Below are 25,329 nucleotides of genomic sequence, written 5' to 3'. Positions count from 1 at the left end.
ATTTTTCTGTCTGATTCTGACCTTAAACAGGTAGTTTTAGTATGTTCGACGTCTAAACCAGTGTAGTACTGCAATATTCAAGTATTAAGGAACATACTCTTCTAGTGAAAAAAACATTTTCAGCTGGTTCCTCTAATTATACTTCCCACATCAATTGCTAACTCAGTGTGTCTAAAATAGAAATTGCCAAAATAATGAGAAAACAAGCATATTAACTGGATTACAAGTAAATCTATTTTAAACCAATAAGTCATAAAAATAGACTCAATGTACTCCCAGATGACATTTGTGGCAGTCTATTGAATAAAAACCAGAGAAGTATTTTCAGACAAGCCCTATAAGGAGTTGAAATAGTTTGTATGTTTTATTTTAATGTAGTTATAGTTAGTGGCAATGCTGCACAACAAAGGAGTAGAGAATGCACATGCTGCACAGTTTTCTTACTGTCCCTAAAAGTGCAGTGCTAGCATTACAGATTTATACACGTGACATTTCCGAACTTTTTATCATTTGTGCACAAAATTTGCATGAAAAAACAGTGTAATAGAGATCATTTAGGAGTGCAAGTAAAATAGGCAAGAATAGATACTATTCACAGAGGTACTTGAACCCATAAATGCTCCTAGTAATGTGTACCTGTCCAACTTGCTCTGGTAAAAAGTATGCAATAGTGCACATTTATGCTAGGGTTTAGTGATGTTCGGCCCTGCCTGAAGCCACCAGCGACATTATTATGCCCTGCTTCTGCCTTCAGGCTTTGCTGTTTATTTACTCATACCGGCGTTGCCCCACCTTCTCCAGTGACATAAAAAATAGGCATGTCCGGTGCATATATGTAAGTAGTTATGGCTAGCTTGGTTGGGTAGGTTTTGGGAGCTGGTAGATTAAGGTCAGGTGTGGGTTGACCATTGATCCGTACATCCTACTAGGGAAATTACAGGCAACATGCCCTGGTGGCCATGGTTTCCTAGTGTGTTGCTTCCATGGAGGCATTTGACTTTCTCTTTCAGTTCTTGAAGCTACCAGGAGAGGCATTTGCTGCCCCTGGTAACTACAGGGGAGCTGCTGCCAAAGGCAAGTTTCTCAACTCACCTCATGGCAGCAGTGCCCCTGCCATTAGCTAAACTACGAAATCTTCACACAGAATTGCATTACAAAAGAATGCTGCTCCGTGTCTAACAATTTACAACATATTTAACAAGGACTGCATTCCATAATTCCTAAATGTGTGCTGGATGATTCCCAAGCTTTGAATAGTTGGCATGAGCATCCCTCTGAGACAACGGGAGATCCCTCTGCTTCTAATTAAGGCTGAGTCTTGCACTGCCACAAGCTTAGGGAAGCTGCTAGTGCTCTGCACTTCTGGCAGGCCTCCTAGACCCATAGGACAGGCTGCACGCGAGTCTTTCCTGAGATCTTTTATTTGTTAAAGAATGCTGTGCCAAAGCAAATTGATCAGAACCATCTGTAATTGTTAAGCGACCCTCCTAGTATTGTCATTTTTTCAGAATTTAGGAGCTTCCACTTTTGCCATTTTGAGGACAAACCTATAACTTCTCAGGCATATTGTAAATTACAGTACCCCTACTTTGTCACTCTGTATCATTGGGAAAGATTTAATGTCTTTTAACACATATCTATAACCTGGGTTTTGTCTAATGGGGAATTATCACTGCTGTTTTTTCCATGTAACAGGACCAGAAACTAATCAATGGGATCACCATTCCCCAAAATGTTTTTAGATTAGTCATCCTGCTGTAAATCCAAGAATATCTTGCACAGAAATAAGTAAGTCTCCCGAAATGTAACCTTAGGTTATCATCAGGATGTGCTTTTACAAATATCTAACAGCAAATAAGCATTCTCCTTTAGACTGCAACCTAAATGGCCTTCACATTGCCTATGTTACCCTCCCTTCTTTCAGTTATTTGGTTTTCTATGGGAAGGCAACCTAACAGTTTGGAAACAGAGGTGTTTGGGGGCTGCTGCACACTTACCACATTTGTACTCTGAGATGGTCCTCCAAAGTCTTTTATGGCCACCAGCCAAGCTATGGGCTCTAATGAGATATCTGTATTACCTCATAGTTTAATTATAATGTGCCTCCATGTCCCATACATGTCTTTAAACAAATATGCTACCACAATGATTTCTTTTTATGCTATTTATTTTGCCTTTATGAGTGTATAATTCCATTAAAATACATATACTGTGTAACATCTGACTAATATTACTGCTTTTAATGCAAGTAGAAGAATTTAGTGCGCAAAACCTTCTCTCTGGATGCCGACAAAAAAAATGGTTGTGCCTCGGTGATAATTAAATTGCAGGAAAACAAATCTACGTGTTTTATTATTTAAAGTGATTGTTCTGCTTTAGATTAACTGTTAGCATGTTGTAGAGAGTGCCATTCTAAAAGAATTTGCATTTGGTCTTCATTTTTTTATTTGTGGTTTTTTAGTTATTTAGCTTTTTATTTAGGGACTCTCCAGTTTGGAATTCTAGCAGCTATATAGTTGCTAGAGTCCAAATTACCCTAGCAACCAGGTTGTGGTTTAAATGAGAAACTGAGATATGAATTGGAGATGGTAAGTAATCTAAGTAAGTAAAAATAATGATATTGTAGCATCAAAGAGCAATAGTTTTTGGCTGCTGGGGTCAGTGACCCCCTTTTGAAATCTGGAAATAGAAGAGAAATCAAATAACTGAAAAAAAAAAAAAAAAAAAAAAAGAAATGAAGACCAATTGAAAAGTTGTTTAGAGCTGCCCATTCTATAACATACTAAAACTTGAAGGTGAACCACCCCCAGGGATCTCTGACCTAGAGTACTATTTTGTTGGCTACCACAGGTGACTAATGTTCCCGAAATGCCTTCCCACCACCAATAAAGTGATTTTCTGGCAGGAAGGCACCAGTGTCCCTTAGTTTTACAGAGTTACTCAAACTGTAAATCTCCAAAAAACTTTGGATGTGAATTTTTTCAGGTTTTGTGTCATGTGCAGTTTGCCTTGAGATCTTACAACCCAATGACAGGGCGGCTGTAGGACACCCTGGGTAACTTTTTTTTTTCCTATGTTGCAGCGGGGTAAAGTCTCTAAAACATAAATCACATGTTACATAAAACATTTAGTGGATATATATGTAATGCCAGACCAGTGTAATACTATGCACAGCTGAAAAAAGGATACAAAAATTAGATCCTGCTTGAGAAGTCAGATAAGGGGGAGTTGGATTATGCCTATAGCTAGACAAGGGATCGTGTCCTATGTAAACTGCATTCATTTCAGATATCACAAACGTGTGTTATAGATAAATTGTCATCAATAAACATTGCTGTGATTAGCTGCTAAGAGTGATTGTAAAAAGATGTCTGTTAGGTATAGTACTAGGGAGTCATTATAAAAGAACAACCTTTACACACGAGAACATTAAAAGCAATATACAGGTATGGGACCTGTTATCCAGAATGCTCAAGACATGGGCTTTTTCACATAAGGGATTCTTCCATACTTCTCACCATACTTTAAACCTGCTTTAAAAATTTGAAGTATTTGATTAAAATGAAGTCTATGGGAGATGGCCATCCAGACATTATTTGGAGCTCTCTGTCATTTAGCCAGATTTGGATAAGATGTTGTCATTTTGTACAGTTCATAGAAGGAAGTATGATGTATTGGCAGCTGTGCCTGAATTTTTCACACTGGGAGAGCAGGGATATTTAGCAAGGGTGACTGGTTATGTCATAATGTCGAATCTGTCCCATATATTACAGCTTTCCTTCCAAGATAAGGGTTTTAAGGTCCGTGGTAGAATTGACGCACAGCACAGTATGCGAAACATGCCTTTTCTCTACTACCGTTGCTATAGCTTCTCCAACCTCCAGATGACTGACATATCCAGGACCAAGTCGTTCTGGTGTGGCCACCCCCATGTTGATCTTTATCTGCCGGATAAAGAAAACAAAATGAAAATATGAGAATGTTTCCTATACATTTAATTATTAACTTTTTTTGGATTTCTAGAAAAAAAAATTGAAAGGCTAAAAGACTTGTTTTGATATCACAATGCTTCTTAAAGGAACAGTAACACCAAAGAATGAAAGTGTATAAAAGTAACTAAAATATAATGTGCTGCTGCCCTGCACTGGTAAAAGTTGTGTGTTTACTTCAGAAAGTCTACTATAATTTATATAAATAAGCTGCTATGTAGCCATGGAGGCAGCCATTCAAAGGAGAAAAGGCACAGGCACATAGCAGATAACAGATAAAACACTATTGTATTCTACAGAACTTATCTGTTATCTGCTATGTAACCTGTGCCTTTTCTCCTTTTTTCTAGCTTGAATGGCTGCCCCAGTGGCTACACAGCAGCTTATTATATCAATTATAGTAGTGTTACTGTAGCAAACACACCAGTTTTACCAGTGCAGGGCAACAGTGCATTATATATTTATTACTTTAAAGCTCTTTCATTTTTTGGTGTTACTGTTCCTTTAAAGCAGTGTGGGGGTTAGGTAAGATGTTTTGTCTATTAACCCCCAAGGCTGCCAGACTCTCTCAGTCCAGGCACCCTTGGAGAGCTCCATCTGTTGGTGAAGGCTGTAGGGGTTAGCTTTTAACAAAAATGAAAGCAGTAGGCAAGACTATCTTGGGCAGAAAATGAATAAATAAATAAAACTCTGCATAGGAAACTCCATTGGATAATGTCAAATGTATTAGTATATCTGCTACAAAGCTTTATAATTAACTGTTTGTGTTCAGGTGAAACCTTATGATGCTACTGATATATAACATTGTGTAAAACTTTTAAAGGAATACTGTAATTCAGGCATTTTTCCCTTGTGGCAGCAATATAATGATTCAGAATTAACAGAATTTCTGGACCAGTTCTATTTCTCTTCTCTGGCCAGATCCGCTAACCCACACATTTTTTTTATTTAGCACACACCTCATTTAATTTACATGGAACATCTGGATATTCCTCACGAACAACCTGGGAAAAGGCCAGGGCCCCTGCTGCACCCAAAGTTAGGAATCCTGTACCTGGCATCAGCAGGCGTTCTCCAGCACCCCCTGTGATAGTAAGAGAGTTATATGTTTAGTGGAATTCGTTCATCAATGTTCTTTAGTTATTTCATTATCATGCATAACTATAATCTGTTAATTTAAAAATCAACAATTGGGTGTGATGTTAACATTTTGTGATACAGGGTTAACTAAATAATAGTGGTGTGTCAGGAAGCCATAATAATTATGTGCTGCCATCACACCCCTTTACCCTTAACATGCAATTACCCCACTCTCAAAACACCTCAGTTCAGATGGATCCATAATTATCTGCCCATTTAGTTTATCCAATAGAAAAAAGATGATTTACTTTATCTAGGGATCAGAAATTTTTGCAACTGACTGTATGTAAAAAAAAGTATAGGAATGCCCATGCCTGTAATGAAGGAATAGGTGCCATCTGGATTATCCTTCACTAGAGGGAAGAAAGCTTTCCAGGCAGTGAATGTACTGAGAAGGAGGGTCTCCAGCACCTACAAACAAATTAGGAGTAGAAGCCATTTCCAGTTAGGTGATTCCTTTTCAGCTATTAACTTGGACACAAAAATCATTAATATTTGACTCAGATATTTATTTTCTTGTACTAAGGTTTCTTTACAAGCAACATTTATAGTGAAACCAGCATTAGCTAAAGTTGCAAGTCCAGGTATAACACCGCTCACTGTGCTTGTATCAGGCATGCTATCCCATGCTGATCATACCTTTTGCAGCTCCTGCAATGACTGCATGTGTGGAGGGCCACCCTGCCACCAGCTGAACCCCAGTGAGGACACCACATCTGTTACCTTTCCTATTCGACTTTGCAAAGTTGCTGCTGCCTCTTGTGCCCCTTGCTCAGAACCTGCATGACAAAACAAAGATTACACTTAGGATGAGAGAGCTGCCTCATCACAAGGGCAAACAAGTGAAAGGTTATAACTTAATATGTGACAAGACAAATCAGGTATGTGCTGTGCCTCTCAGACCTGTCCAAGTTAGACCATGTAAGCACAATGTGTGCCCACATGCATGATGAAAAAAATGCCAGAAAATGTGTCCTGTGTATAACGGTGCCAGGGTTGCATGATACCAGACAGCAAACTTTCCATGCACTGCATCTCACCTACATCTCCAAGCAAAGTATAGAGATTCTCTTTGCACGGTACTGGCACAAAACTCTTTATCTTCTCCAGTCTTGATGCATCCCTTGAAATGACAGCAACCCGAAAGCCTGGGACAAGAACAAAAGAAACACAAAGAGATACAGACCATTAATAGTTTTCAACCATCTCTCACTCTCCTGGTTCTTAAGTATCACCCCACCAACATCATTTCATATTTACTTAATTTGCTACATTTTCCCTCTAATGCTTACCTTTCTGCAAAAGACATTTCACAATCCCAGAACCCACAGTGCCAGCTCCTCCAAGAACCAAAACAAGCCTCTGTGAAGATGACATACTGTAGTGTTGACGTTGCTGCTAGAGAATAAAATGGTGAGAAATATAGATTGGCACACAAAGACACAGCAAGTAGTTTAGAATATGGAGAGAGATATGCGCTCAGCTGCAAAAGAAACCAATATTAATAGAGCTTGCTCCCTCCCCAGGTCTTTTTCACCTCCCCCCATGCCTCCCCCAAACCCAGCCAAGATACCACCCTCTTCTTTTATCCACCCCCTGAATTTTCCCTATTGACTACTTTGGGTGGAATTCAAATCTGGAAGCATTTTAGGAGAGAAGCTTTACTGTTGTCAAGCTGTGAATCAGGGTGCAAATATTTAATACAATCACATAGAAATTTTATTCACAGATATATTAGTGCACAGGCAGCTACATATTGTTTAACTGAGTTTATTTAACTGAGCATGAGCACCCTCTGCTGCCTGCTTTGTCTCTTGTTGTGTGCTTTGTCCAGACCAAGTCACTTATTCTGTCCTGTACACCATACAACATTACCTGAATAACCTTCCTCTCTTCACTCTCTCTCATGGGTGCATGTGTGTGGCAGTGGCAAGCAGTGTTAAATGGTAGGACATCAGTTGTTTCCTCTCGCTATTCCCTGATGTAGCTTGATTAAGGGGTTAAAGAGGTCAAAAGAAAACCAGCTTATCCAAAAATGAGGCACCAGCCCAATTTACTTCCTCACAACCCAAAATGAGGTCAGGCCCCTCCGGTAAAGCACAACAGCCCTCTTTGTCTCACTCTCTATCAGGCGTATTTGTCAGAGGTTAAAAACAGAGCTTGCCACGGTTTGATAAAGGAAAATTGTAAAACTCATTTTTATAAAAGTGTGAGCTTTCTTTTCCACCCTTAAAAAACCCTATATAAGCCACCCGTATGAATCACTGAACAGAAAGTGACAGAAACGTAATATGAAGAAATAAAGGTTATTTAAGTAAGAACTTAATACTGTATTTTATATAATGAACTTACTACACCAGCCTAAATTTTAAATCTCTATAACAGTAATGATCCAGCCCTTCACACTAGGGGTTACCATATTGCATTCTGTTAGGAGTGTCAGTGACACGCACATGCTAAGTGTGCTCTGGGCAGCTGTGGAGAAGCTAAACTTGGGGTTTTTTCGCAAAGTCAGCTTCCACCTTCTGTGTTAAGCTTTAGTTCTTCTTTAAAATGTAGTGCAATGTGTAAACTTATGATGCATATCTCTATTTTTTATACCCACTATATTGTTTTCCCCCGAATTTCATCATAATTGGAGGCACATAAAAAGTTTCTTCCACTGCAACTTTAATGCGATACACCAAAACAATAGCAAAGTAGCTTGTTTTAATAAATTAAGCACAAAGTTGGAATTTCTGTTGCATTTGTGTTGGAATGGCATCACTTGTAGCACACAACAATAATAACAGCATTAGCAGCTAAATCAGATGGAGCAAGTCAGTAGTGATTGTGTTGAATTGTGATTGAGTAAATGAGCCCAAAAATGTTTCCCAGTGAGCAGACTCTAAATGGTCTCTACTGCTATATTTTCATTCAACAGCAACATTTTATTTAATTATGAGATAAGTGTAACAGGAAATCTATGCCACATTTTATCTGAACATGGTAGTATCACTTTTGGTATCAAATTCACCCTTTTTCTTTGTCTTTTATCCCACCTTATAACTAAAGATATCACTAAACATGTCTTGTTCAAAAGGTTGAAAATATTTCAAGGTTTCAAGTTTGAAAATGAAAACAAGCAGAGTTGTGGCTAATGTCACCCAGTCAGCTGGTCAAACTGACACTTGGTACCAACAGAGGATATAGAGAACAGAGATGGGAAGAATGCTATTTGTTCTATTAGGTAACAACCTTAAATACAATTAAGACTCATACATTAGAATAAACAGTAATAAATAATACAAGGATTTTGCTAGTTTATTTTATTAAAAGTGCTCTTAGCTACATTTATATTGCAAATACCTGTTTTAAAGGAGACATAATCAATAAAAATTAAGAATGTACCAGGGAATTATACTCCTCTAGATATAGAAGGATTGTGCTTAAAAAAGTTGTGTTTCTGACTGATTTATTGAGAAATTCCCCCAAACCCCACTAGCCCCGCCCATCAGTTCCACTTCCTGCTGGCTGAATTCTCTGGATAAGCTGGGGGCCGCGGCCCTCCGTACCCTGCACTGTAGGATAGGAACCAATCAGCAGCTAGACTGACCTGATAGGGAACTGAAGCCTGTCTGTGCTTGTGTGAGTGCAGGGCTGCGATTGGCTCTCCCCCTCCTACTGTGCTTCTGGCAGGGACCGTTAGGACACGCCCACTCTTCATTTCAAACTCGGACAGAGAAGTGATAGGATCTATAGGGAGCTCCAATAAAGGGGCCATTGTTACAGATAGGGTTAATGTTTAGCCCAAAGGGAAACCAGCACTGGATATTATTCATAATTGCCTACAAAATTACCTTTTTTTCCCATTTATCCAATATGTCTCCTTTAATATGTATTTAAATTACCACTGATTTTAAAATGTGGTCTTTAGACTAAATACATTGGTACAAGCTTAGTAAATTATCGAAACCCCATTGCAAACCACCCAACTCTCCCGTGGCCCCTACATGCTCAGATTAAACCAACATGCTAAGGGAAACACCTGGAAGCCTTTGTCTGCTGTCTGTGCTGCTTTTATAGGATTTTTATATGACCATAACATATGTACATACCACTGTATAAAAAACATATTTTTTCATGCAAACTAGAAAAAAGAGAAGGGTCATTGGCAGCCAGGGTGTCAGGATTGTGTGACGGCATCACAGTAAGCTCTGTCTCATTTCATTCATTCATGGAAGTATGGAAATAATATGAACCATGGCTGCCCTCTAGCTTTACTCCATGTCAACATCCCTGGGGAGGCCAAGTCTGAACAGAAGCAGAAAACTATAAAACACTGCAAAGACAACACAAAAAGTAGATAGGATCCAGTCCTGTTGTTATAATGTCTCACCAAAGAATCAGTGCAAAAAGATGTGCTAAGTACAGATCTCACTGTGCTCTATTTAACATTAATACAAAATATTAGTTTAATGTTGTCATACAAGGGCTCATACAAGCTTGTGAGCCGTCCATCAATAGTGAGTCAACAGCTTATTGGCCCATGTGTTGGGCCCTCGAGGGGCTATAATCCCAAATTAGCTAGAGAGTCACTCATTTGGTGACCTCACTAGATATGTGGGTCTCAATAATAGACTCAGGGGGTGCAAATGGCTACAAGAAAGGATATAAACTCATGCCAGCAAATCACAGACTGCACATTTGTCAAGCTATATGAAGAGGACATACATGTAAAGTATCTATTTTCTGGACATAGAATGGTCTAAAATTTGCTCCTACCTATGTCAACCTGTTTATGGGTTGGTTTGACCGGCTCTACGTCTTTGAAGATTGTAACCCTTTTTTTTATAGATATTTTCTATGTTTCGTTATATCAATGACTGCATCGGTATTTGGGATGGGAATGAAGAGTCACTGTCTAGTTTTGTTAAGTTTTGTAATGGTCTTTTACATTTGAGACACATCTCAGCACTATTTATTTTTTGGATGTTAGTTTTTCACATACATTGTGATCCTTATAGGAGACCCATTACCCGTAATACATTACTACACTCAGATAGTGCCCATCCAGCCAGTTGTTTGAGGGGCAGCCCGGTTGGGCAATTCCTCCATTTGTGGCGGATCTGCTCTACTTGGGATGCTGTTCAACAGCAGGCAATGCAATTGTGGGACCGTTTCTTGGAGAGAGGTTACTCCCCTGCGATAATTAGAACTGCATAAGAGAGGGCAGTGGCGAGAGACAGACGAGACTTTCTTTGTAGTGGTAGTGCACATATGCCGAAACTCCATAAGAATGCTAGGGCATGCCAATCTAAATTATGTTTTTCCAAGGTATGTAGTAAAGATTCTTATCTTATTCAGAAAAGCAAATGTAAATATTTGGGGGTTTTGTTGCAGGACCCAATTTTAGCTAAAGTTCTGGATGACAAACCCTCTTCCGTATTCAGAAAAGGCAGACATATTGCCTTGTGGTTATCTCTGAGCCTATATGTTTCCAAAAAGGCTACTTTCCCCTGGTTAAAACAAGTAGAGAATTACCGATGTGGGAGAAATGCAAGTGCAAAACATGCCAGTATTTAAGTTTCCAAAACTTTTAATAGCACACTGTCAGGTAAAGTTTATGAGATAAAACAGTATTTTAAATCTCTCTCTGTATAATAACATGTATAATAACATGTTCATGTGGTTCTCAGTATATAGGGAAGACCATACGTTCAGGGATATATACATCATGCTGTGTAAAAAGAGTAGTAAAACATCACAAGTGATGTTGCTTATAGCTGGTAATGCTTCACTCCACTTTTTACACAGCATGATAAATATACCCCTAAGTGTATCTAAACATATTTTAGAACAGTGCTGTCCAACTTCTGCGGTGCCGAGGGCCGGAATTTCTCTCGCATACATGGTGGAGGGCCGCTAATGGAAGCCAGTTTGGCCACTCCCCCATTTTAAACCACACCCACTTCAAAAAACACCCATTTAATTGTCACTGCAGGGATATCAACCATCATTAATATGTTAAAGAATTATATTATGTCATATTAAGACACACCCTTAAAACCATATGCCTCCTTCTCCCCTGTGGATAGCACAGCAACCCCCAGCATATAATTACACACCAACTGCTAACAAACTCCCAGAACAAATCCCTGCCAGGTTCACCTCCCACAGGCAGCATAGGGTAGGCAGAGAATGACACACAGGGCCGGGCCAAGGTATTTTGGCACCCTAGGCAAGGGCTTCAATCAGCGCCCCCCTCCCCCCGCCGCCCTACAGCCCACATTACCGTTTCCCACCTTACCATTACCCGTTAAACAATTTTTCAAATAAATAAATGTAACAAAAAACAAGTGTAAATAAAGGGTTCAGTTAACGCCAATACAGGACTGTCCACAACAGACAACACCTATAAAAAGAGTGCAATATATGTCTAAGCTGAAACCTCTTTAGCGATGAGGTACCCCTTTCACTCCCAGCATGCCCAAAAAGCTTCTTATTAAATCTTGGCAAATCTGGCATTTTTTTCTGCTGCCAACAGCACCCAACATTTTGTTGTGCCAGCAGCAGCCAATCCCTCATACTGCCCCCTATCTGTACCTGTGTCAGCACCCAACATATTGCCCCCATCTGTACCTGTGCCAGCACCCAACATATCCCCTATCTGTACCTGTGCCAGCAGCACCCAACATATCCCCCCTCTGTACCTGTGTCAGCAGCACCCAACATATTGCCCCCATGTGTACTTGTGCCAGCAGCAGCCAATCCCTCCTATTGCCCCCCATCTGTACCTGTGCCAGCAGCACCCAACATTTTGCCCCATCTGTACTTGTGCCAGCAGCACCCAACATTTTGCCCCCATATGTACTTGTGCCAGCAGCACCCAATATTTTGCCCCCATCTGTACTTGTGCCAGCAGCAGCCAACATATTGCCCCCATCTGTACTTGTGCCAGCAGCACCCAACATATCCCCCATCTGTACCTGTGGCGCAGCACCCAACATATTGCCCCCATCTGTACATGTGCCAGCAGCAACCAACATATCCCCCATCTGTACCTGTGGTGCAGCACCCAACATATTGCCCCCATCTGTACTTGTGCCTGCAGCACCCAACATATTGCCCCTTCTGTACTAGCAGCAGCCAATCCCTCATATTGCCCAATTTGCTCCAATCTGTACCTGTGCCAGCACCCATTATGACCCCATCTGTACCTGTGCCAGCAGCACCCAACATATTGCCCCATCTGTACTTGTGCCAGCAGCACCCAACATATCCCCCATCTGTACCTGTGGCGCAGCACCCAACATATTGCCCCCATCTGTACTTGTGCCAGCAGCAACCAACATATCCCCCATCTGTACCTGTGGTGCAGCACCCAACATATTGCCCCCATCTGTACTTGTGCCTGCAGCACCCAACATATTGCCCCTTCTGTACTAGCAGCAGCCAATCCCTCATATTGCCCAATTTGCTCCAATCTGTACCTGTGCCAGCACCCATCATGGCCCCATCTGTACCTGTGCCAGCAGCATCCAACATATTGCCCCTTCTGTACCAGCAGCAGCCAATCCTTCATATTGCCCAATTTGCCCCAATCTGTACCTGTGCCAGCACCCATTATGACCCCATCTGTACCTGTGCCAGCAGCACCCAACATATTGACCCCATCTGTACTTGTGCCAGCAGCACCCAACACATCCCCCATCTGTACCTGTGGCGCAGCACCCAACATATTGCCCCATCTGTACTTGTGCCAGCAGCAACCAACATATCCCCCATCTGTACCTGTGGTGCAGCACCCAACATATTGCCCCCATCTGTACTTGTGCCTGCAGCACCCAACATATTGCCCCTTCTGTACCTGTGGTGCAGCACCCAACATATTGCCCCTTCTGTACCTGTGGTGCAGCACCCAACATATTGCCCCCATCTGTACTTGTTCCTGCAGCACCCAACATATTGCCCCTTCTGTACTAGCAGCAGCCAATCCCTCATATTGCCCAATTTGCCCCAATCTGTACCTGTGCCAGCACCCATCATGGTCCCATCTGTACCTGTGCCAGCAGCATCCAACATATTGCCCCTTCTGTACCAGCAGCAGCCAATCCCTCATATTGCCCAATTTGCCCCAATCTGTATATATGCTAGCAGGCAGCCAATGAATATTGCGCCCAATTTGACCCCAATCATATGTACCTGTGCCAGCAGCAGCATTTAAGAATTGCCCCCACTTCCTGTAAAAGCAGCCTACCTGTAAACGTCACAGACTCAGAACTCCCAGCCAGCGGTCCTGCTCAGGCCTCAGAATGGTTTTCCCCGCGCCGCACAGCACACCCACACCGCCACATCCCAGCGCTTCTGTCCCTCTGGCTGCTGTAGTTTGAATGACAAGCATGCGTATGGGCGCGCAACTGCATGCGCCCATATGCATGCGCGTCATTCAAACTACAGCAGCCAGAGGGACAGAAGCGCTGGGGCTGTGCGCCAATTACACATGCGCACAGCGCCAACCTTAACACAGAGGTAAGCGCCGATAAATAGAAGGGTGGGGAGTGCTCCTGGCTGGGTCCCGAGAGGAAATACCATCATGCCAGAGGGGGGTTGGGGGCGGCGATTCTATTAAACTCAAAGTAAACTAATAAAATACTACTAAAAAAAAAAAAAATGTTTTCCCCTTTGATGTGCGCCCCTCAATGATTGCGCCCTAGGCAGCCGCCTACTCTGCCTACCCCTAGTTCTGGCCCTGATGACACACACAGGCAGCACTCTGCCTGTCCTATGCTGCCTGTATGTGCCATACTCTGCCTGTCCTATGCTGCCTGTGTGTGCCATACTCTGCCTTCCCTACTCTATAGTTACATAGTTACATAGGGTTGAAAAAAGACCATTGTCCATCAAGTTCAACCCATCCGAGTAAACCCAGCACACAACCTATACTAACCAATCTATACACTCACATACATAAACTATATATACAACCAGTAATACTAACTGTAGATATTAGTATCACAATAGCCTTGGATATTCTGCTTGTTCAAAAACTCATCCAGGCCCCTCTTAAAGGCATTAACAGAGTCTGCCATTACCACATCTCTAGGAAGGGCATTCCACAGCCTCACTGCCCTCACCGTGAAAAACCACCTATGCTGCTTCAAATGGAAGCTCTGTTCCTCTAATCTATAGGGGTGACCTCTGGTGCGCTGATTGTTTTTATGGGAAAAAAGAACATCCCCCAACTGCCTATAATCCCCTCTAATGTACTTGTCTGTGTGTGCCATACTCTGCCTGTCATATGCTGCCTGTGTGTGCCATACTCTGCCTGCCCTACCCTGTCTGTGTGTGCCATACTCTGCCTGTCCTATGCTGCCTGTGTGTGGCATACTCTGCCTGCCCTACCCTGTCTGTGTGTGCCATACTCTGCCTGCCCTATGCTGCCTGTGTGTGCCATACTCTACCTGTCCTATGCTGCCTGTGGGTGCCATACCCTCCCTGCCCTATGTGCCATACTCTGCCTACCCTATGCTGCCTATACACAGGCAGCATAGTCCAGGCAGTACATACAATGTCTGAGGTGTGAAGAGGAGAACAATGTGGGTGATTACAGCCTGAGCCTGAGGTATTAACACTGCAGGGGGGTGAACAACGCAGAAACTAAAAGGTGTGAAAAACACAGGGGATTACATGTTTAAACAATACAGGCTGAATCTGAGGTGAGAACCATGCAGGGGGCCAGTTAATCTCAGTACTGATACCATTTAAATCTTACACAAAGGTAAGCCATCAAAGCAGCCAGATAGGTGGGGGGCCACACAGAGGGGGTTCGAGGGCCGCCAGTTGGACAGCCCTGTTTTAGAACATGCTTTGGCATTGGAGAGAGGAGATTAAGAGTTATCTTGTTTCTACTAAGAACCACTATTATCTATATAAATTTGGAATGTTTGGTTTCTGGTTCCCCTTGTGTTATGTGTATTCAGGTTTCTCTTGATGTGAATTGGCGTTTATCTATATATGTATATATTTTTCTTAATTTTTAACTATATATTCTTTGGTATTTTGGTTTGTGTATGTGATTTTGAGTGCAAAATATGATAATGCCACTTTCAATAGCGTTGAACTGAAAAAAATGATTATTTTTAGATTAGATTTCTAGAATTTAAATAATTTGATTGTTTAAGGCCCCTAAAGGCCTGTGTAGAACATGCTGATTCCAGCAGCTTCTGTAGTGTGTGAGCAGTAATTGGTTTAAAGGGGTAGTTCACCTTCAAATTAACTTTAAATATGATGCAGATAGTAATATTCTGAAACTATATGCACAAGGGATTGGAAAATAAATAGGGAATGAACTGAATAGAAAGATAAGTAATAATACAAATTCTGTAACCTCACAGTGCAAAACGTTTTTGGCTGCCAGGGTCACTGACCCCCATAAAAAAGCCTGAAACAAAGAAGAGGAAGGCTAATAATTTTAACTAACTATGAAAAATTAAAAAAAACAATAAGTTTTTTAAGTTGTTAAAAATAGGACATCCCATAACATATAAAAAAATAACTCAAAGACAAGCTACTTCTTTAAATGCAATCTGCTCCTCACTACTCACATGGGACTGGCTAGTAACGAGCCACAATAAGGAAAGACGCCTTATCCTTAGCTGCACACTCGTACCATGCAGCACACTAACAAGTGGGTGAAAGTTAGGGAAAAGGAAAGACTGCTAAACAGTACTTACACAGCTGAGTACAAAGTACAACAATCATTTAGCAGCGGACACTAAATTGCCTCATATAATGTGCTCAACATATTCACAGCGCTCTGCGCACCGCTGGGTATGTAAAGTCATCGCATTATTACAGTAAATGCGTCTATTTTCTATATCTCATGCCACCGGCTCCCTCTCTGAAACGTTAGCTCCCTCACCTTCTCTGCGCACTATGCGCCCATAAACCTAATGAATCCAGCGAAATTGCGAACTGACTGATTATAAAGCCTCTCACAGCGCTAACATGTTAGTCAGACTTGACAGCATGCCGGCCAATCAGAAGAAGAGGAGGGGCTTAACGAGGAAGTTGCAAAGATTTGGGCGGCTGCTAGCGGGTGAGTAAAGTTTAGGACGACTTGTGAGTTGTACTTTATAAATACCCGAGACGACATGTTGGGAAAGGTCAGTGTTATATGTGGGTTGCTAAACTTTCTGTGGCGTAGGCATGCGTTCATTCATTGGTCACAGACTGCATTTAGCAGTAGGCAAAACCCCACTTTTACTGGTGGATGTAATTGGGTCGTGGGCAAACTTTTGCCTTGGTAGTAACAGCTGACAACTAATAATTTGTATTATCTTACTTCAGCTGGCTATATAAAAGCTATGGGTTTGTATTATCTCCCTGCAGCTGGCTATATAAAAGCTATGGGTTTGTATTATCTCCCTGCAGCTGGCTATATAAAAGCTATGGGTTTGTATTATCTCCCTGCAGCTGGCTATATAAAAGCTATGGGTTTGTATTATCTCCCTGCAGCTGGCTATATAAAAGCTATGGGTTTGTATTATCTCCCTGCAGCTGGCTATATAAAAGCCATGGGTTTGTATTATCTCCCTGCAGCTGGCTATATAAAAGCTATGGGTTTGTATTATCTCCCTGCAGCTGGCTATATAAAAGCCATGGGTTTGTATTATCTCCCTGCAGCTGGCTATGTAAAAGCTATGGGTTTGTATTATCTCCCTGCAGCTGGCTATATAAAAGCTATGGGTTTGTATTATCTCCCTGCAGCTGGCTATATAAAAGCTATGGGTTTGTACAGGGCCGCCATCAGAAATCATGGGGCCCCTCAGAACAGAATTTTCTGGGCCCCCCTACTCCCACGCCCCGCTCCCCTCTCCAATGGCCCCTCCCATCAGTACAAAGGACACAGAGACAATGGTAGCCAGGGCCCCCCTAAAACACTGGTAGGCAGGGTAACGTTTTGCATTGGTGCCAGGGCAGAGACCCCCTAAAGCATTGCTAGCCAGCCCAGGGCAACCTAAAACATTGCTGGTCCTCCCCCAGTGTCCTCATACTATGGCCCGCTCCCCGCTGCAGCATCCTCCCCAACATCTTCCAGCTCCCCCCTAGTATCCTCCACCTTTCCCGCAGCATCCTCCCCAACATCCTCCAGCTCCCTCCCAGCATCCTCCAGCTTCCCCCAGCATCCTCCAGCTTCCCCCAGCATCCTCCAGCCCCCCTAACCATCCTCCAGCTTCCCCCAGCATCCTCCAGCCCCCCTAACCATCCTCCAGCTTCCCCCAGCGTCCTCCCCAACATCCTCCAGCTCCCTCCCCAGCATCCTCCAGCCCCCCTACCATTCTCCAGCATGCTCCAGCCCCACCTACCATCCTCCCCCAGCATCCTCCAGCCCCACCATCATCCAGCATCCTCCAGCCCCCCTTACCACCCTCCAGCTTTCCCCAGCATTGTCCCCAACATCCTCCAGCCCCCCCTACCATCCTCCAGCTCCCCGTGCTTACTGTGGCTCTTCCTGCTCCCCCCAGCACCCGCCTGCTACGTCCGCTTCCTCTGGCTGCATCCTCTTCTTATGCCCACCGGCTCGCCGCTGCATCCAGTTTATATAAGGTTGCGCCCCATGCGTCCTGACGTCACACGTATGCACAGGGCGCAGACAATTGAATTACCCGCTGACCATCAATGACCCAAGGGCCCGTAATTCTTTAAAGGGGGCCCGTGCTTAAAAGCTGTATCACGGCCGGGCCCCCTTTAAAGCAACAATTGTCTGGGCCCGGGACAACAGTCCCCCCTGTGCCCCCCTGATGGCGGCCCTGGGTTTGTATTATCTCCCTGCAGCTGGCTATATAAAAGCCATGGGTTTGTATTATCTCCCTGCAGCTGGCTATATAAAAGCCATGGGTTTGTATTATCTCCCTGCAGCTGGCTATATAAAAGCTATGGGTTTGTATTATCTCCCTGCAGCTGGCTATATAAAAGCCATGGGTTTGTATTATCTCCCAGCAGCTGGCTATAAAAAAACCATGGGTTTGTATTATCTTCCTGCAGCTGGCTATATAAAAGCTATGGGTTTGTATTATCTTCCTGCAGCTGGCTATATAAAAGCCATGGGTTTGTATTATCTCCCAGCAGCTGGCTATAAAAAAACCATGGGTTTGTATTATCTTCCTGCACAGTGTCAGACTGGTACCTCAGGGCCACCCCAGAAAACCTTAGACCATGGGCCCACTCTCCAAACTATTTTTCCTCACTCAAGTGCTTAATTCTCCAAGTCTCTTGTATTTACATGCTAGCATCTATTCTTCCATCTATTTCTCCTCTTTGTTCCCATTCAGAAATAGGGAATGGTCATGAAGCAGACCAAATGGTCAGGAGCAGGAGGGCCCACTGACCCCTGGCCCACCGGGAGTTTTCCTGGTATCCTGGTGGGCCAGTCTGACACTGTCCCTGCAGCTGGTTATACAAAAGCCATGGGTTACTATGTGTTACTGCTCAGGCGCCAATTTGCTGAGTTTTAGTCATTGCTTGAATTAGTGCAGGATGCAGTCCTGCAGCTTCTTTTTTTTCTACCAAAATGCATCCTGTCTGTTTGCAGGGCCGCCATCAGGGGGGCGCAGCGGGTACAGCTGTCCCGGGCCCGGGCAATTTTTACTTTTAAGCGGTGCTACAGTTTTCCTTGTAGCTCGGGCCCCCTTTAATAAATTCCGGGCCCTGTCATTGGTCAGCTAGATGGTTGCGCTCCGTGTGTACGGGTGACGTCAGTACGCACGGGGCGCAACCTTATAAAAGGGCCTGTGTGCATTCGTGTGTAGACAGAAGTGTAGAAGCGTCGCACGTGAAGGATACGAAGAGCAGAAGTAAAACTGCTGCTGGGCACCAATGTATTAGGGGGGCACTGCTCTTGGCACCAATGTACTAGCGGGGCACTGCTCTTGGCACCAATGTACTAGGGGGGCAGTGCTGCTGGGCACCAATGTACTAGGGGGGCACTGCTCTTGGCACCAATGTACTAGGGGGCACTGCTGCTGGGCACCAATGTACTAGGGGGGCACTGCTGCTTGGCACCAATGTACTAGGGGGGCACTGCTGCTGGGCACCAACATATTAGGGGGGCTGCGGGGCACACTGACTTATGGGGGCACTGCTGCTGGGCACCAGTGTACTAGGGGGGCACTGCTGCTGGGCAGCAATGTATTAGGGGGGCACTGCTGCTGGGCACCAACGTATTAGGGGGGCTGCGGGGCACACTGACTTATGGGGGCACTGCTGCTGGGCACCAATGTACTAGGGGGGCACTGCTGGTGGGCACCAATGTACTAGGGGGGCGCTGCTCTTGGCACCAATGTACGAGGGAGGCACTGCTGCTGGGCACCAATGTACTAGGGGGGCACTGCTGCTGGGCATCAATGTACTAGGGGGGTACTGCCCTTGGCACCAATGTACTAGGGGGGCACTGCTGCTGGGCACCAATGTATTAGGGGGGCCCTGGCTACCAATGTTTTAGGGGCACTGGCTACCAATGTTTGTGTGTCCTTTGTACTGATGGGAGGGGTCACTGGGGGAGGGGCCATTAGGGGGCAGGGCGTGGGAGGAAGAGGAGGGCCCTGAAAATTTTGTTGTGAGGGGCCCTGTGATTTCTGAAGGGGGCCCTGTCTGTTTGTATGAAGTGGCGTAACTACATGTTACTGGGTCCAACAGCAAATACAATTGGCAAGTTGACCTTTTCTACCAAGATATATTGGAATTTCGTACCAATTAGAGGCTTATTTGGGCCCCTTACACTCTGTGGCAGGGTCAGACTGGGCGAACTGGGCACTGGGAAAAAACCTCGGGTGGTGGGGCCCCTTATGGTGTGTGAAGGCCTAGCCCAAGTGGGCCTTGCACCTGCCAGTCCGACCCTGCTCCTGGGCCCCCTGCAATCAGGGTCAGCTTCCTCTGTAGTTACACCCCTGTTGGTGTGTTTAAACCATATTTAAACCAGTGTCAATCAGTTTCAAGCCAGTTACAAACAAGTCCCTTACCTCAGTTAGAGCAATTGAGGTCTTCTAAAAGCACTGCAGTTAAAACAATGAATGTAGCAAGTTGAGCAATAAAAACAAACATCTGATTGGTTGCCATGGGTTACTGCCCAGTGTTTATAAAGAGCTGTCTTTCAAAAAAAAATAGACTCTGTCACAAAGCTGCATGTAGGTATAGATTGCTGAGAGGAGGATAGTAAAGTGTTATTTATTTTAGAAACTGTATAGAATTTTAAATTCATAATATTAATAAAGTTTCTTATTTCTGTGAGTTGAAGCACATATAACATTTCCACGTTTCTGCTAAGGGAAAACAAAGTCACAATAGAAAAAATATTATATTGGTTTAACATTTGCTATACTACTCCATTTTCAGGATGGATGAGGACAGTCTCCTAACACAGTACCAGAACTGGCTGCTTGCTTCCTGTGAAGGTGGAGTAACTACACTATGCAGTATTACAGGCCTACTCAGGGATCGTTTGCTGGAGGAGCCAGAGTTACACGGTGCTCTTCGAAGTGATGCCTTTTCTTTGATTGCTTGCAACATACGACAGAAAAAGGGGTTGCGTTCAGCTTTACAGGATCTTGCCAATGCCTTCAGTTTACTTGAACAGGCCTGTCTGCATCTTTATTTTACACCATGGAGGAGAGAGTTTCATACCATAAAAGTGAGACTCTTTCATTTCTATTTTGTGCTAGAACCTCATTTTTGTGATTTTTGCATGCCATATGGTTGCCATGGCCACCTGCCACCAACATCTATATCACAATGCACTTGATATGAATGTGGCAGAACTGTCGGTTTCACTGTTATAGAAGTGCAACTGGCAACCTGTGGGTTCTAGCAAATGCCAGAGGGGCTGCTGTAAGATGCCATAGACAGTCACTATTTAATGAGCTGGTGGGGGGGGGGGGGGTGGAGCTGTTTGGGCCTCTGTGTACTTGGAATGCCAGGGCCTGTTTTGACTCCTTCACTATTTAAAGGAAAAAGAAAGTCAAAGTCACTTGGCGGTGCCAAAATGTTAGGCACCCCCAAGTGACTTTGACCACCTACCTTTTACCCCGGGCTGGTGCCCCTGTGAAGAGGGAACAGCACCAGCCCGGGGTAGCTGCCGGCGCTTGCTTCTTCCTGATTCGCTGCGCGCGCATGCGCAGTAGAGTGAAAAGCCGAACTTAAACAGTCGGCTTTTCACTCTACTGCGCATGCGCCCACCGCTGGCATTCCAGCAACGGAAGAAGGAAGCGATCCGCTCCAGGTGCCCCGGGCTGGTGCTGTTTTCTCCTAACAGGGGCACCAGCCTGGGGTACGAGGTAAGCGGTTAAAGTCACTTGGGGGTGCCTAACATTTTGGCACCCCCAAGTGATTTTGCCTTTCGTTTCCCTTTAAAGCAATACTAACATGTGCCTTTAAAAATTCCGTAGGAATGTGTCCGTATTACTGTGGAGTTTAGGTCTCAACTTCTTTCTATTTATAAATTCCCCCATGCTGCCCCTAGCCCAAGGGTACCTGTAGTTCTGTAATGGGAATGAGAGTGGCAGAGACTGCTCTGTTTTCTTCAGTCAGCCCTAAACTGTTGAAAGCAGCATTTGCTGAACTCTGGTTGTTACTTTTTAAACAATATTGGAAAGGTTAGTCTCTTCCAGCAAGACAGGTCTGTCACTCTGCTGGCTTGTGTTACATGTGTTTCAAATGCCAGAGCTACCAGGGCAGAGAATAGAGAACAACTGGCAAACACTACTACTAATAGCAATTACATATACAAATATAAGAATATATTTCTTTAATTAGGCAAAAAATATATTTTGGGTTAACTTGTCCTTTAAATGGAACTTAGGTCAATTATGAAATGGCCACACTACCAAAAAAAACCCCCACATGTATTACGAAATCAATTTTAATGATATATCTAAATAGTATTGATTAATTTTAGCTACAAGTGGTGTTTTTTTTATAGCAGACTGGATATTGTTTACATGCACATAGATTTTAAAACATTTTTGTGTATTGTGTAATATCTCCATTCTTCTACTGCAGACATACTCTGGATTGTATGTGCATGTTCTGGAAGCAGCTTTGCCTAAGGATTCAATCAACACAGTTCTTCAGAGGTTGGGCTACAAACAAGAAAAGGATGGGCAGAGTTTCTTTCTGTCAGCTCTGCCCCCCAAAAAGACCTTGCCTGCAGTTGCACTTGGCTTTCTTGCTGCTCACTTGGAGTGCTGCATTTTGTTAGACATCCTTTCACAGACAGATTCTGGTGAAGTGACTGGGATTGAATTAATCAGAGAAAGGAGAAGCTCCCGTGGGGTGGCATCTTGTGTAAGGAGGCTACAGAAGTTATCAACATCACCCATTGCCAAAAATCCCAGTAGCACAGAGACCTGGAAGAGTAGAGAAGGGTTCAATTTGTCCCAGCCACAGTTAAATGATTTGTGTCAAAAGCCTATTATCCAACCCATGAGGGATCTGTGCAAAGAACAGCTGAATACCCTGACACAAGTGGGGGAACTTGGGAATGAGCCTACATTTACAGACATACAAAGTCAGAACCTACATTTACAGACATACAAAGTCAGAGGTCATTTGGAATGTAGTTTACATGACTGTGTGTTCTCTGACCTCTCACTGGATTTTGGATGTTCAGAGTGTCAGGTGCAACACAGTGCAAACTGTACAGTGATTGGAGGGTGTATATCATCAGGGCATAGTATTTTTCACTTATCCGTGTCTGAGAAGCATGAGATAGTAGAGGAAGCACAAAAGAAAAAGTATAACAGGCATTCTTGTCTGCAGCCAGGCAATCTGCCTCATTACCGCTGTTCCTTATGCAAGCAGTTACACTACATAAATTGCGAGGAGGTAGCACATTGTCGTGCACAGGGACACCCGGCAAACATGATCATGTTGGAGAAGGATCAGAGGATGTGGCTAAAGCAGAGTGAAAGGGACCTAAATTTCTTACACCTGCACATTGCCAAGCAGACAGGAGATGAAAACAAAGACCAAGCTTAGTCTGTAATATGAGGAGAATAAAGATTTCCAGTGTGATAAAACGATCCGTGCCAGCAGAGCAATAACATGTTGTGAAAGCAGCACAGCAAGTGATCATCTCTTATATCAATCCTAAATCTTTATTGACCTGGTTCTAAAAACACCTTAAGGGCTGTGGAAGACGGGGAGATTAGACGCCCGCGACAAATCTCCGTTGTTGCATGCGACTAATCTCCTCAAAATGCCATCCCACCGGCGGCATACACGGTGCAACGATTTCCCCAAAATCGCAGAAGTTTCCTCTCAAGGCATCTTCCACGATTTCGTGGAAATAGTGGCGCCCCATATGCCATCCCACCGGCAGTTTAAATTTTCGCTGGTGGGATGGTATTTCGAGATGTGATGTGATCGCAAAAAGAAAGCTGTTTATTGACAGAATCTGGAAAAGACAACAATCAAGGGGTGGGTGCAATCCACTTCCCATGGATCCCAACAGGATAGTAGCAGTTAGTAATGGCCATTAAAGGGAAAGACTTTTACATGACATTAACGAATAGGGCTTATGATTAGCAAACATTTTGCCTATTGTTTTAATCACAAAAAATAAATGATTTTTGTTATTTTGTGAGCTAAACAGGGAAACTGAAGCTGCTCCATGCTTGGTCCTTGCATGGTAGATATTCAGATTACCAGTGTACAGATAATCCCCCTGGGTAAAGGGGAGAGGCTGTCTTACTTTTAATCTAATTATCTGACTCAACACAGAGTACCTCCAGTTTTCCTGATTGCTCTTCTTGGTTTAGGGCAGTGGCACACGTGGAGATTAGTTGCCCGCGATTAATCTTTGCTTTTGCAGGTGACTAATCTCCATTAATTGCCATACTTGCAAGGCAACTTCGGGAAACCCAAGTGACGTGTATGCCATCCCACCTGCGATTTATATTCTTGCTGGTGGGATGGCATTACAGGGGGATTAACCTGCGGTAATGAAGATTTATTGTAGACGACTAATCTCCCCGTGTGCCACTGCCCTTAGGAAATAACCAAAACCAAAGATTGTTTTTTTTTGTAATTAAAACAAAAGGCAAACATTATGTTCAGCAATAGCCCTTTTAATGTTGAATATGGGGGTATAATGCCCTCTAACATTTCTATGACACCAACCAATAAAACCCTTTCTGAGACCATTTATCAGTCTTTGGACTACATGTGGTACATTTATTACCTCTACCCAAAGTCTCAAGGTGCCACTGTTTGTTTTCAAAATGTAAACTTACATAAGGCATCCAGTCTCCTGAGCAGCATATTGTATTTGTGATGGGTTGACATATGCTGCCATCAGTTAACATATTAAGTCCTTTTGTTTTGCAAACATATGATGTACCTGTAGTATCCAAAACTCAATACAGAATCTTGACTAAAAAAATGTTTTTATTATGTATTGAATAAAATTCAATAAAAACATTTTTTAAGTCAAGATTTTGTATTTTGAGTTTGGGATACTATCTTTGATATGGAATTGTACTTGGGTTAAAACCCAAGCAAAAAAAAAAATAAGCTGGCTGTAGAAGTACAGCATATCCATTGTAGACTATTTCCTGCATATGCCTAGCATTCCCACCTAGCTGGTAAAATGGTTCAAAATACTAGTGTTATTAATAGCGAAGAATTATAAAATGAAATAACAGAAGGGATGGCAATTTTTGCTGTGTATTGCCTTTTTTTTCCTTTTGATGGCATTTTTTTAATTGCAAATTATTATTAATTAGTAAAAGCCACTCTCATGGAACAGAGGCTCCCTTTCCTGGCAACATCCGTAAACGAATATTTTGGAGCAAACACCAGCAGTAACTACAAACATACATATTATTTTTCATTTTATTGTTTTTAAAATAATGCCCCCCCCCCCCCAGCCTTGTATAGTGAGCACTGTAAATAAAGTAGTAATTGATAGACCATATAACATTTTTTAAGTCAAGATTTTGTATTTTGAGTTTGGGATACTATCTTTGATATGGAATTGTACTGGGGTTAAAACCCAAGCAAAAAAAAAATAAGCTGGCTGTAGAAGTACAGCATATCCATTGTAGACTATTTCCTGCATATGCCTAGCATTCCCACCTAGCTGGTAAAATGGTTCAAGATACTAGTGTTATTAATAGCGAAGAATTATAAAATGAAATAACAGAAGGGATGGCAATTTTTG

At 43.2% G+C, this 25,329-nt stretch overlaps 2 protein-coding genes across 5 annotated transcripts; one reads left to right on the top strand and one right to left on the bottom strand.

Annotated features, from left to right (window-relative positions):
* Window positions 1-342: 342 nt before the first annotated feature.
* LOC100489732 lies at window positions 343-16,110 on the bottom strand. Of its 3 annotated transcripts, none has more exons than XM_004913584.4 (7): window positions 16,033-16,110; window positions 6,422-6,527; window positions 6,170-6,277; window positions 5,769-5,908; window positions 5,444-5,540; window positions 4,949-5,073; window positions 343-3,944 (listed from the first exon to the last, which is right to left on the bottom strand). In XM_004913584.4, exons 2-7 carry the CDS (start codon window positions 6,504-6,506, stop codon window positions 3,768-3,770), a joined length of 732 nt encoding a protein of 243 aa, XP_004913641.1. In that variant the 5' UTR covers window positions 6,507-6,527; window positions 16,033-16,110; the 3' UTR covers window positions 343-3,767. The 3 variants fall into 3 exon arrangements, with proteins under 3 accessions (XP_004913641.1, XP_031756648.1, XP_017948993.1); XM_031900788.1 differs by lacking the exon at window positions 16,033-16,110 and adding an exon at window positions 15,845-15,989; XM_018093504.2 differs by lacking the exon at window positions 16,033-16,110 and having other exon boundaries at window positions 5,853-5,908; window positions 6,422-6,645.
* A 28-nt stretch (window positions 16,111-16,138) lies between these two features.
* On the top strand, window positions 16,139-23,687 carry spata2l (spermatogenesis associated 2-like). Of its 2 annotated transcripts, none has more exons than XM_002933662.5 (3): window positions 16,139-16,209; window positions 20,505-20,799; window positions 22,167-23,188. In XM_002933662.5, the coding sequence occupies exons 2-3, from the start codon at window positions 20,506-20,508 to the stop codon at window positions 23,142-23,144; spliced, it is 1,272 nt and encodes a 423-aa protein (XP_002933708.3). In that variant the 5' UTR covers window positions 16,139-16,209; window position 20,505; the 3' UTR covers window positions 23,145-23,188. The 2 variants fall into 2 exon arrangements, with proteins under 2 accessions (XP_002933708.3, XP_012817748.2); XM_012962294.2 differs by having other exon boundaries at window positions 16,199-16,276; window positions 22,167-23,687.
* Window positions 23,688-25,329: the final 1,642 nt, after the last annotated feature.

The sequence above is a fragment of the Xenopus tropicalis genome, chromosome 4, assembly GCF_000004195.4.
Source record: "Xenopus tropicalis strain Nigerian chromosome 4, UCB_Xtro_10.0, whole genome shotgun sequence".
In the NCBI taxonomy this organism is placed as follows: Eukaryota; Metazoa; Chordata; class Amphibia; order Anura; family Pipidae; genus Xenopus; species Xenopus tropicalis.
This window is presented reverse-complemented; position numbering and strand designations above follow the sequence as displayed.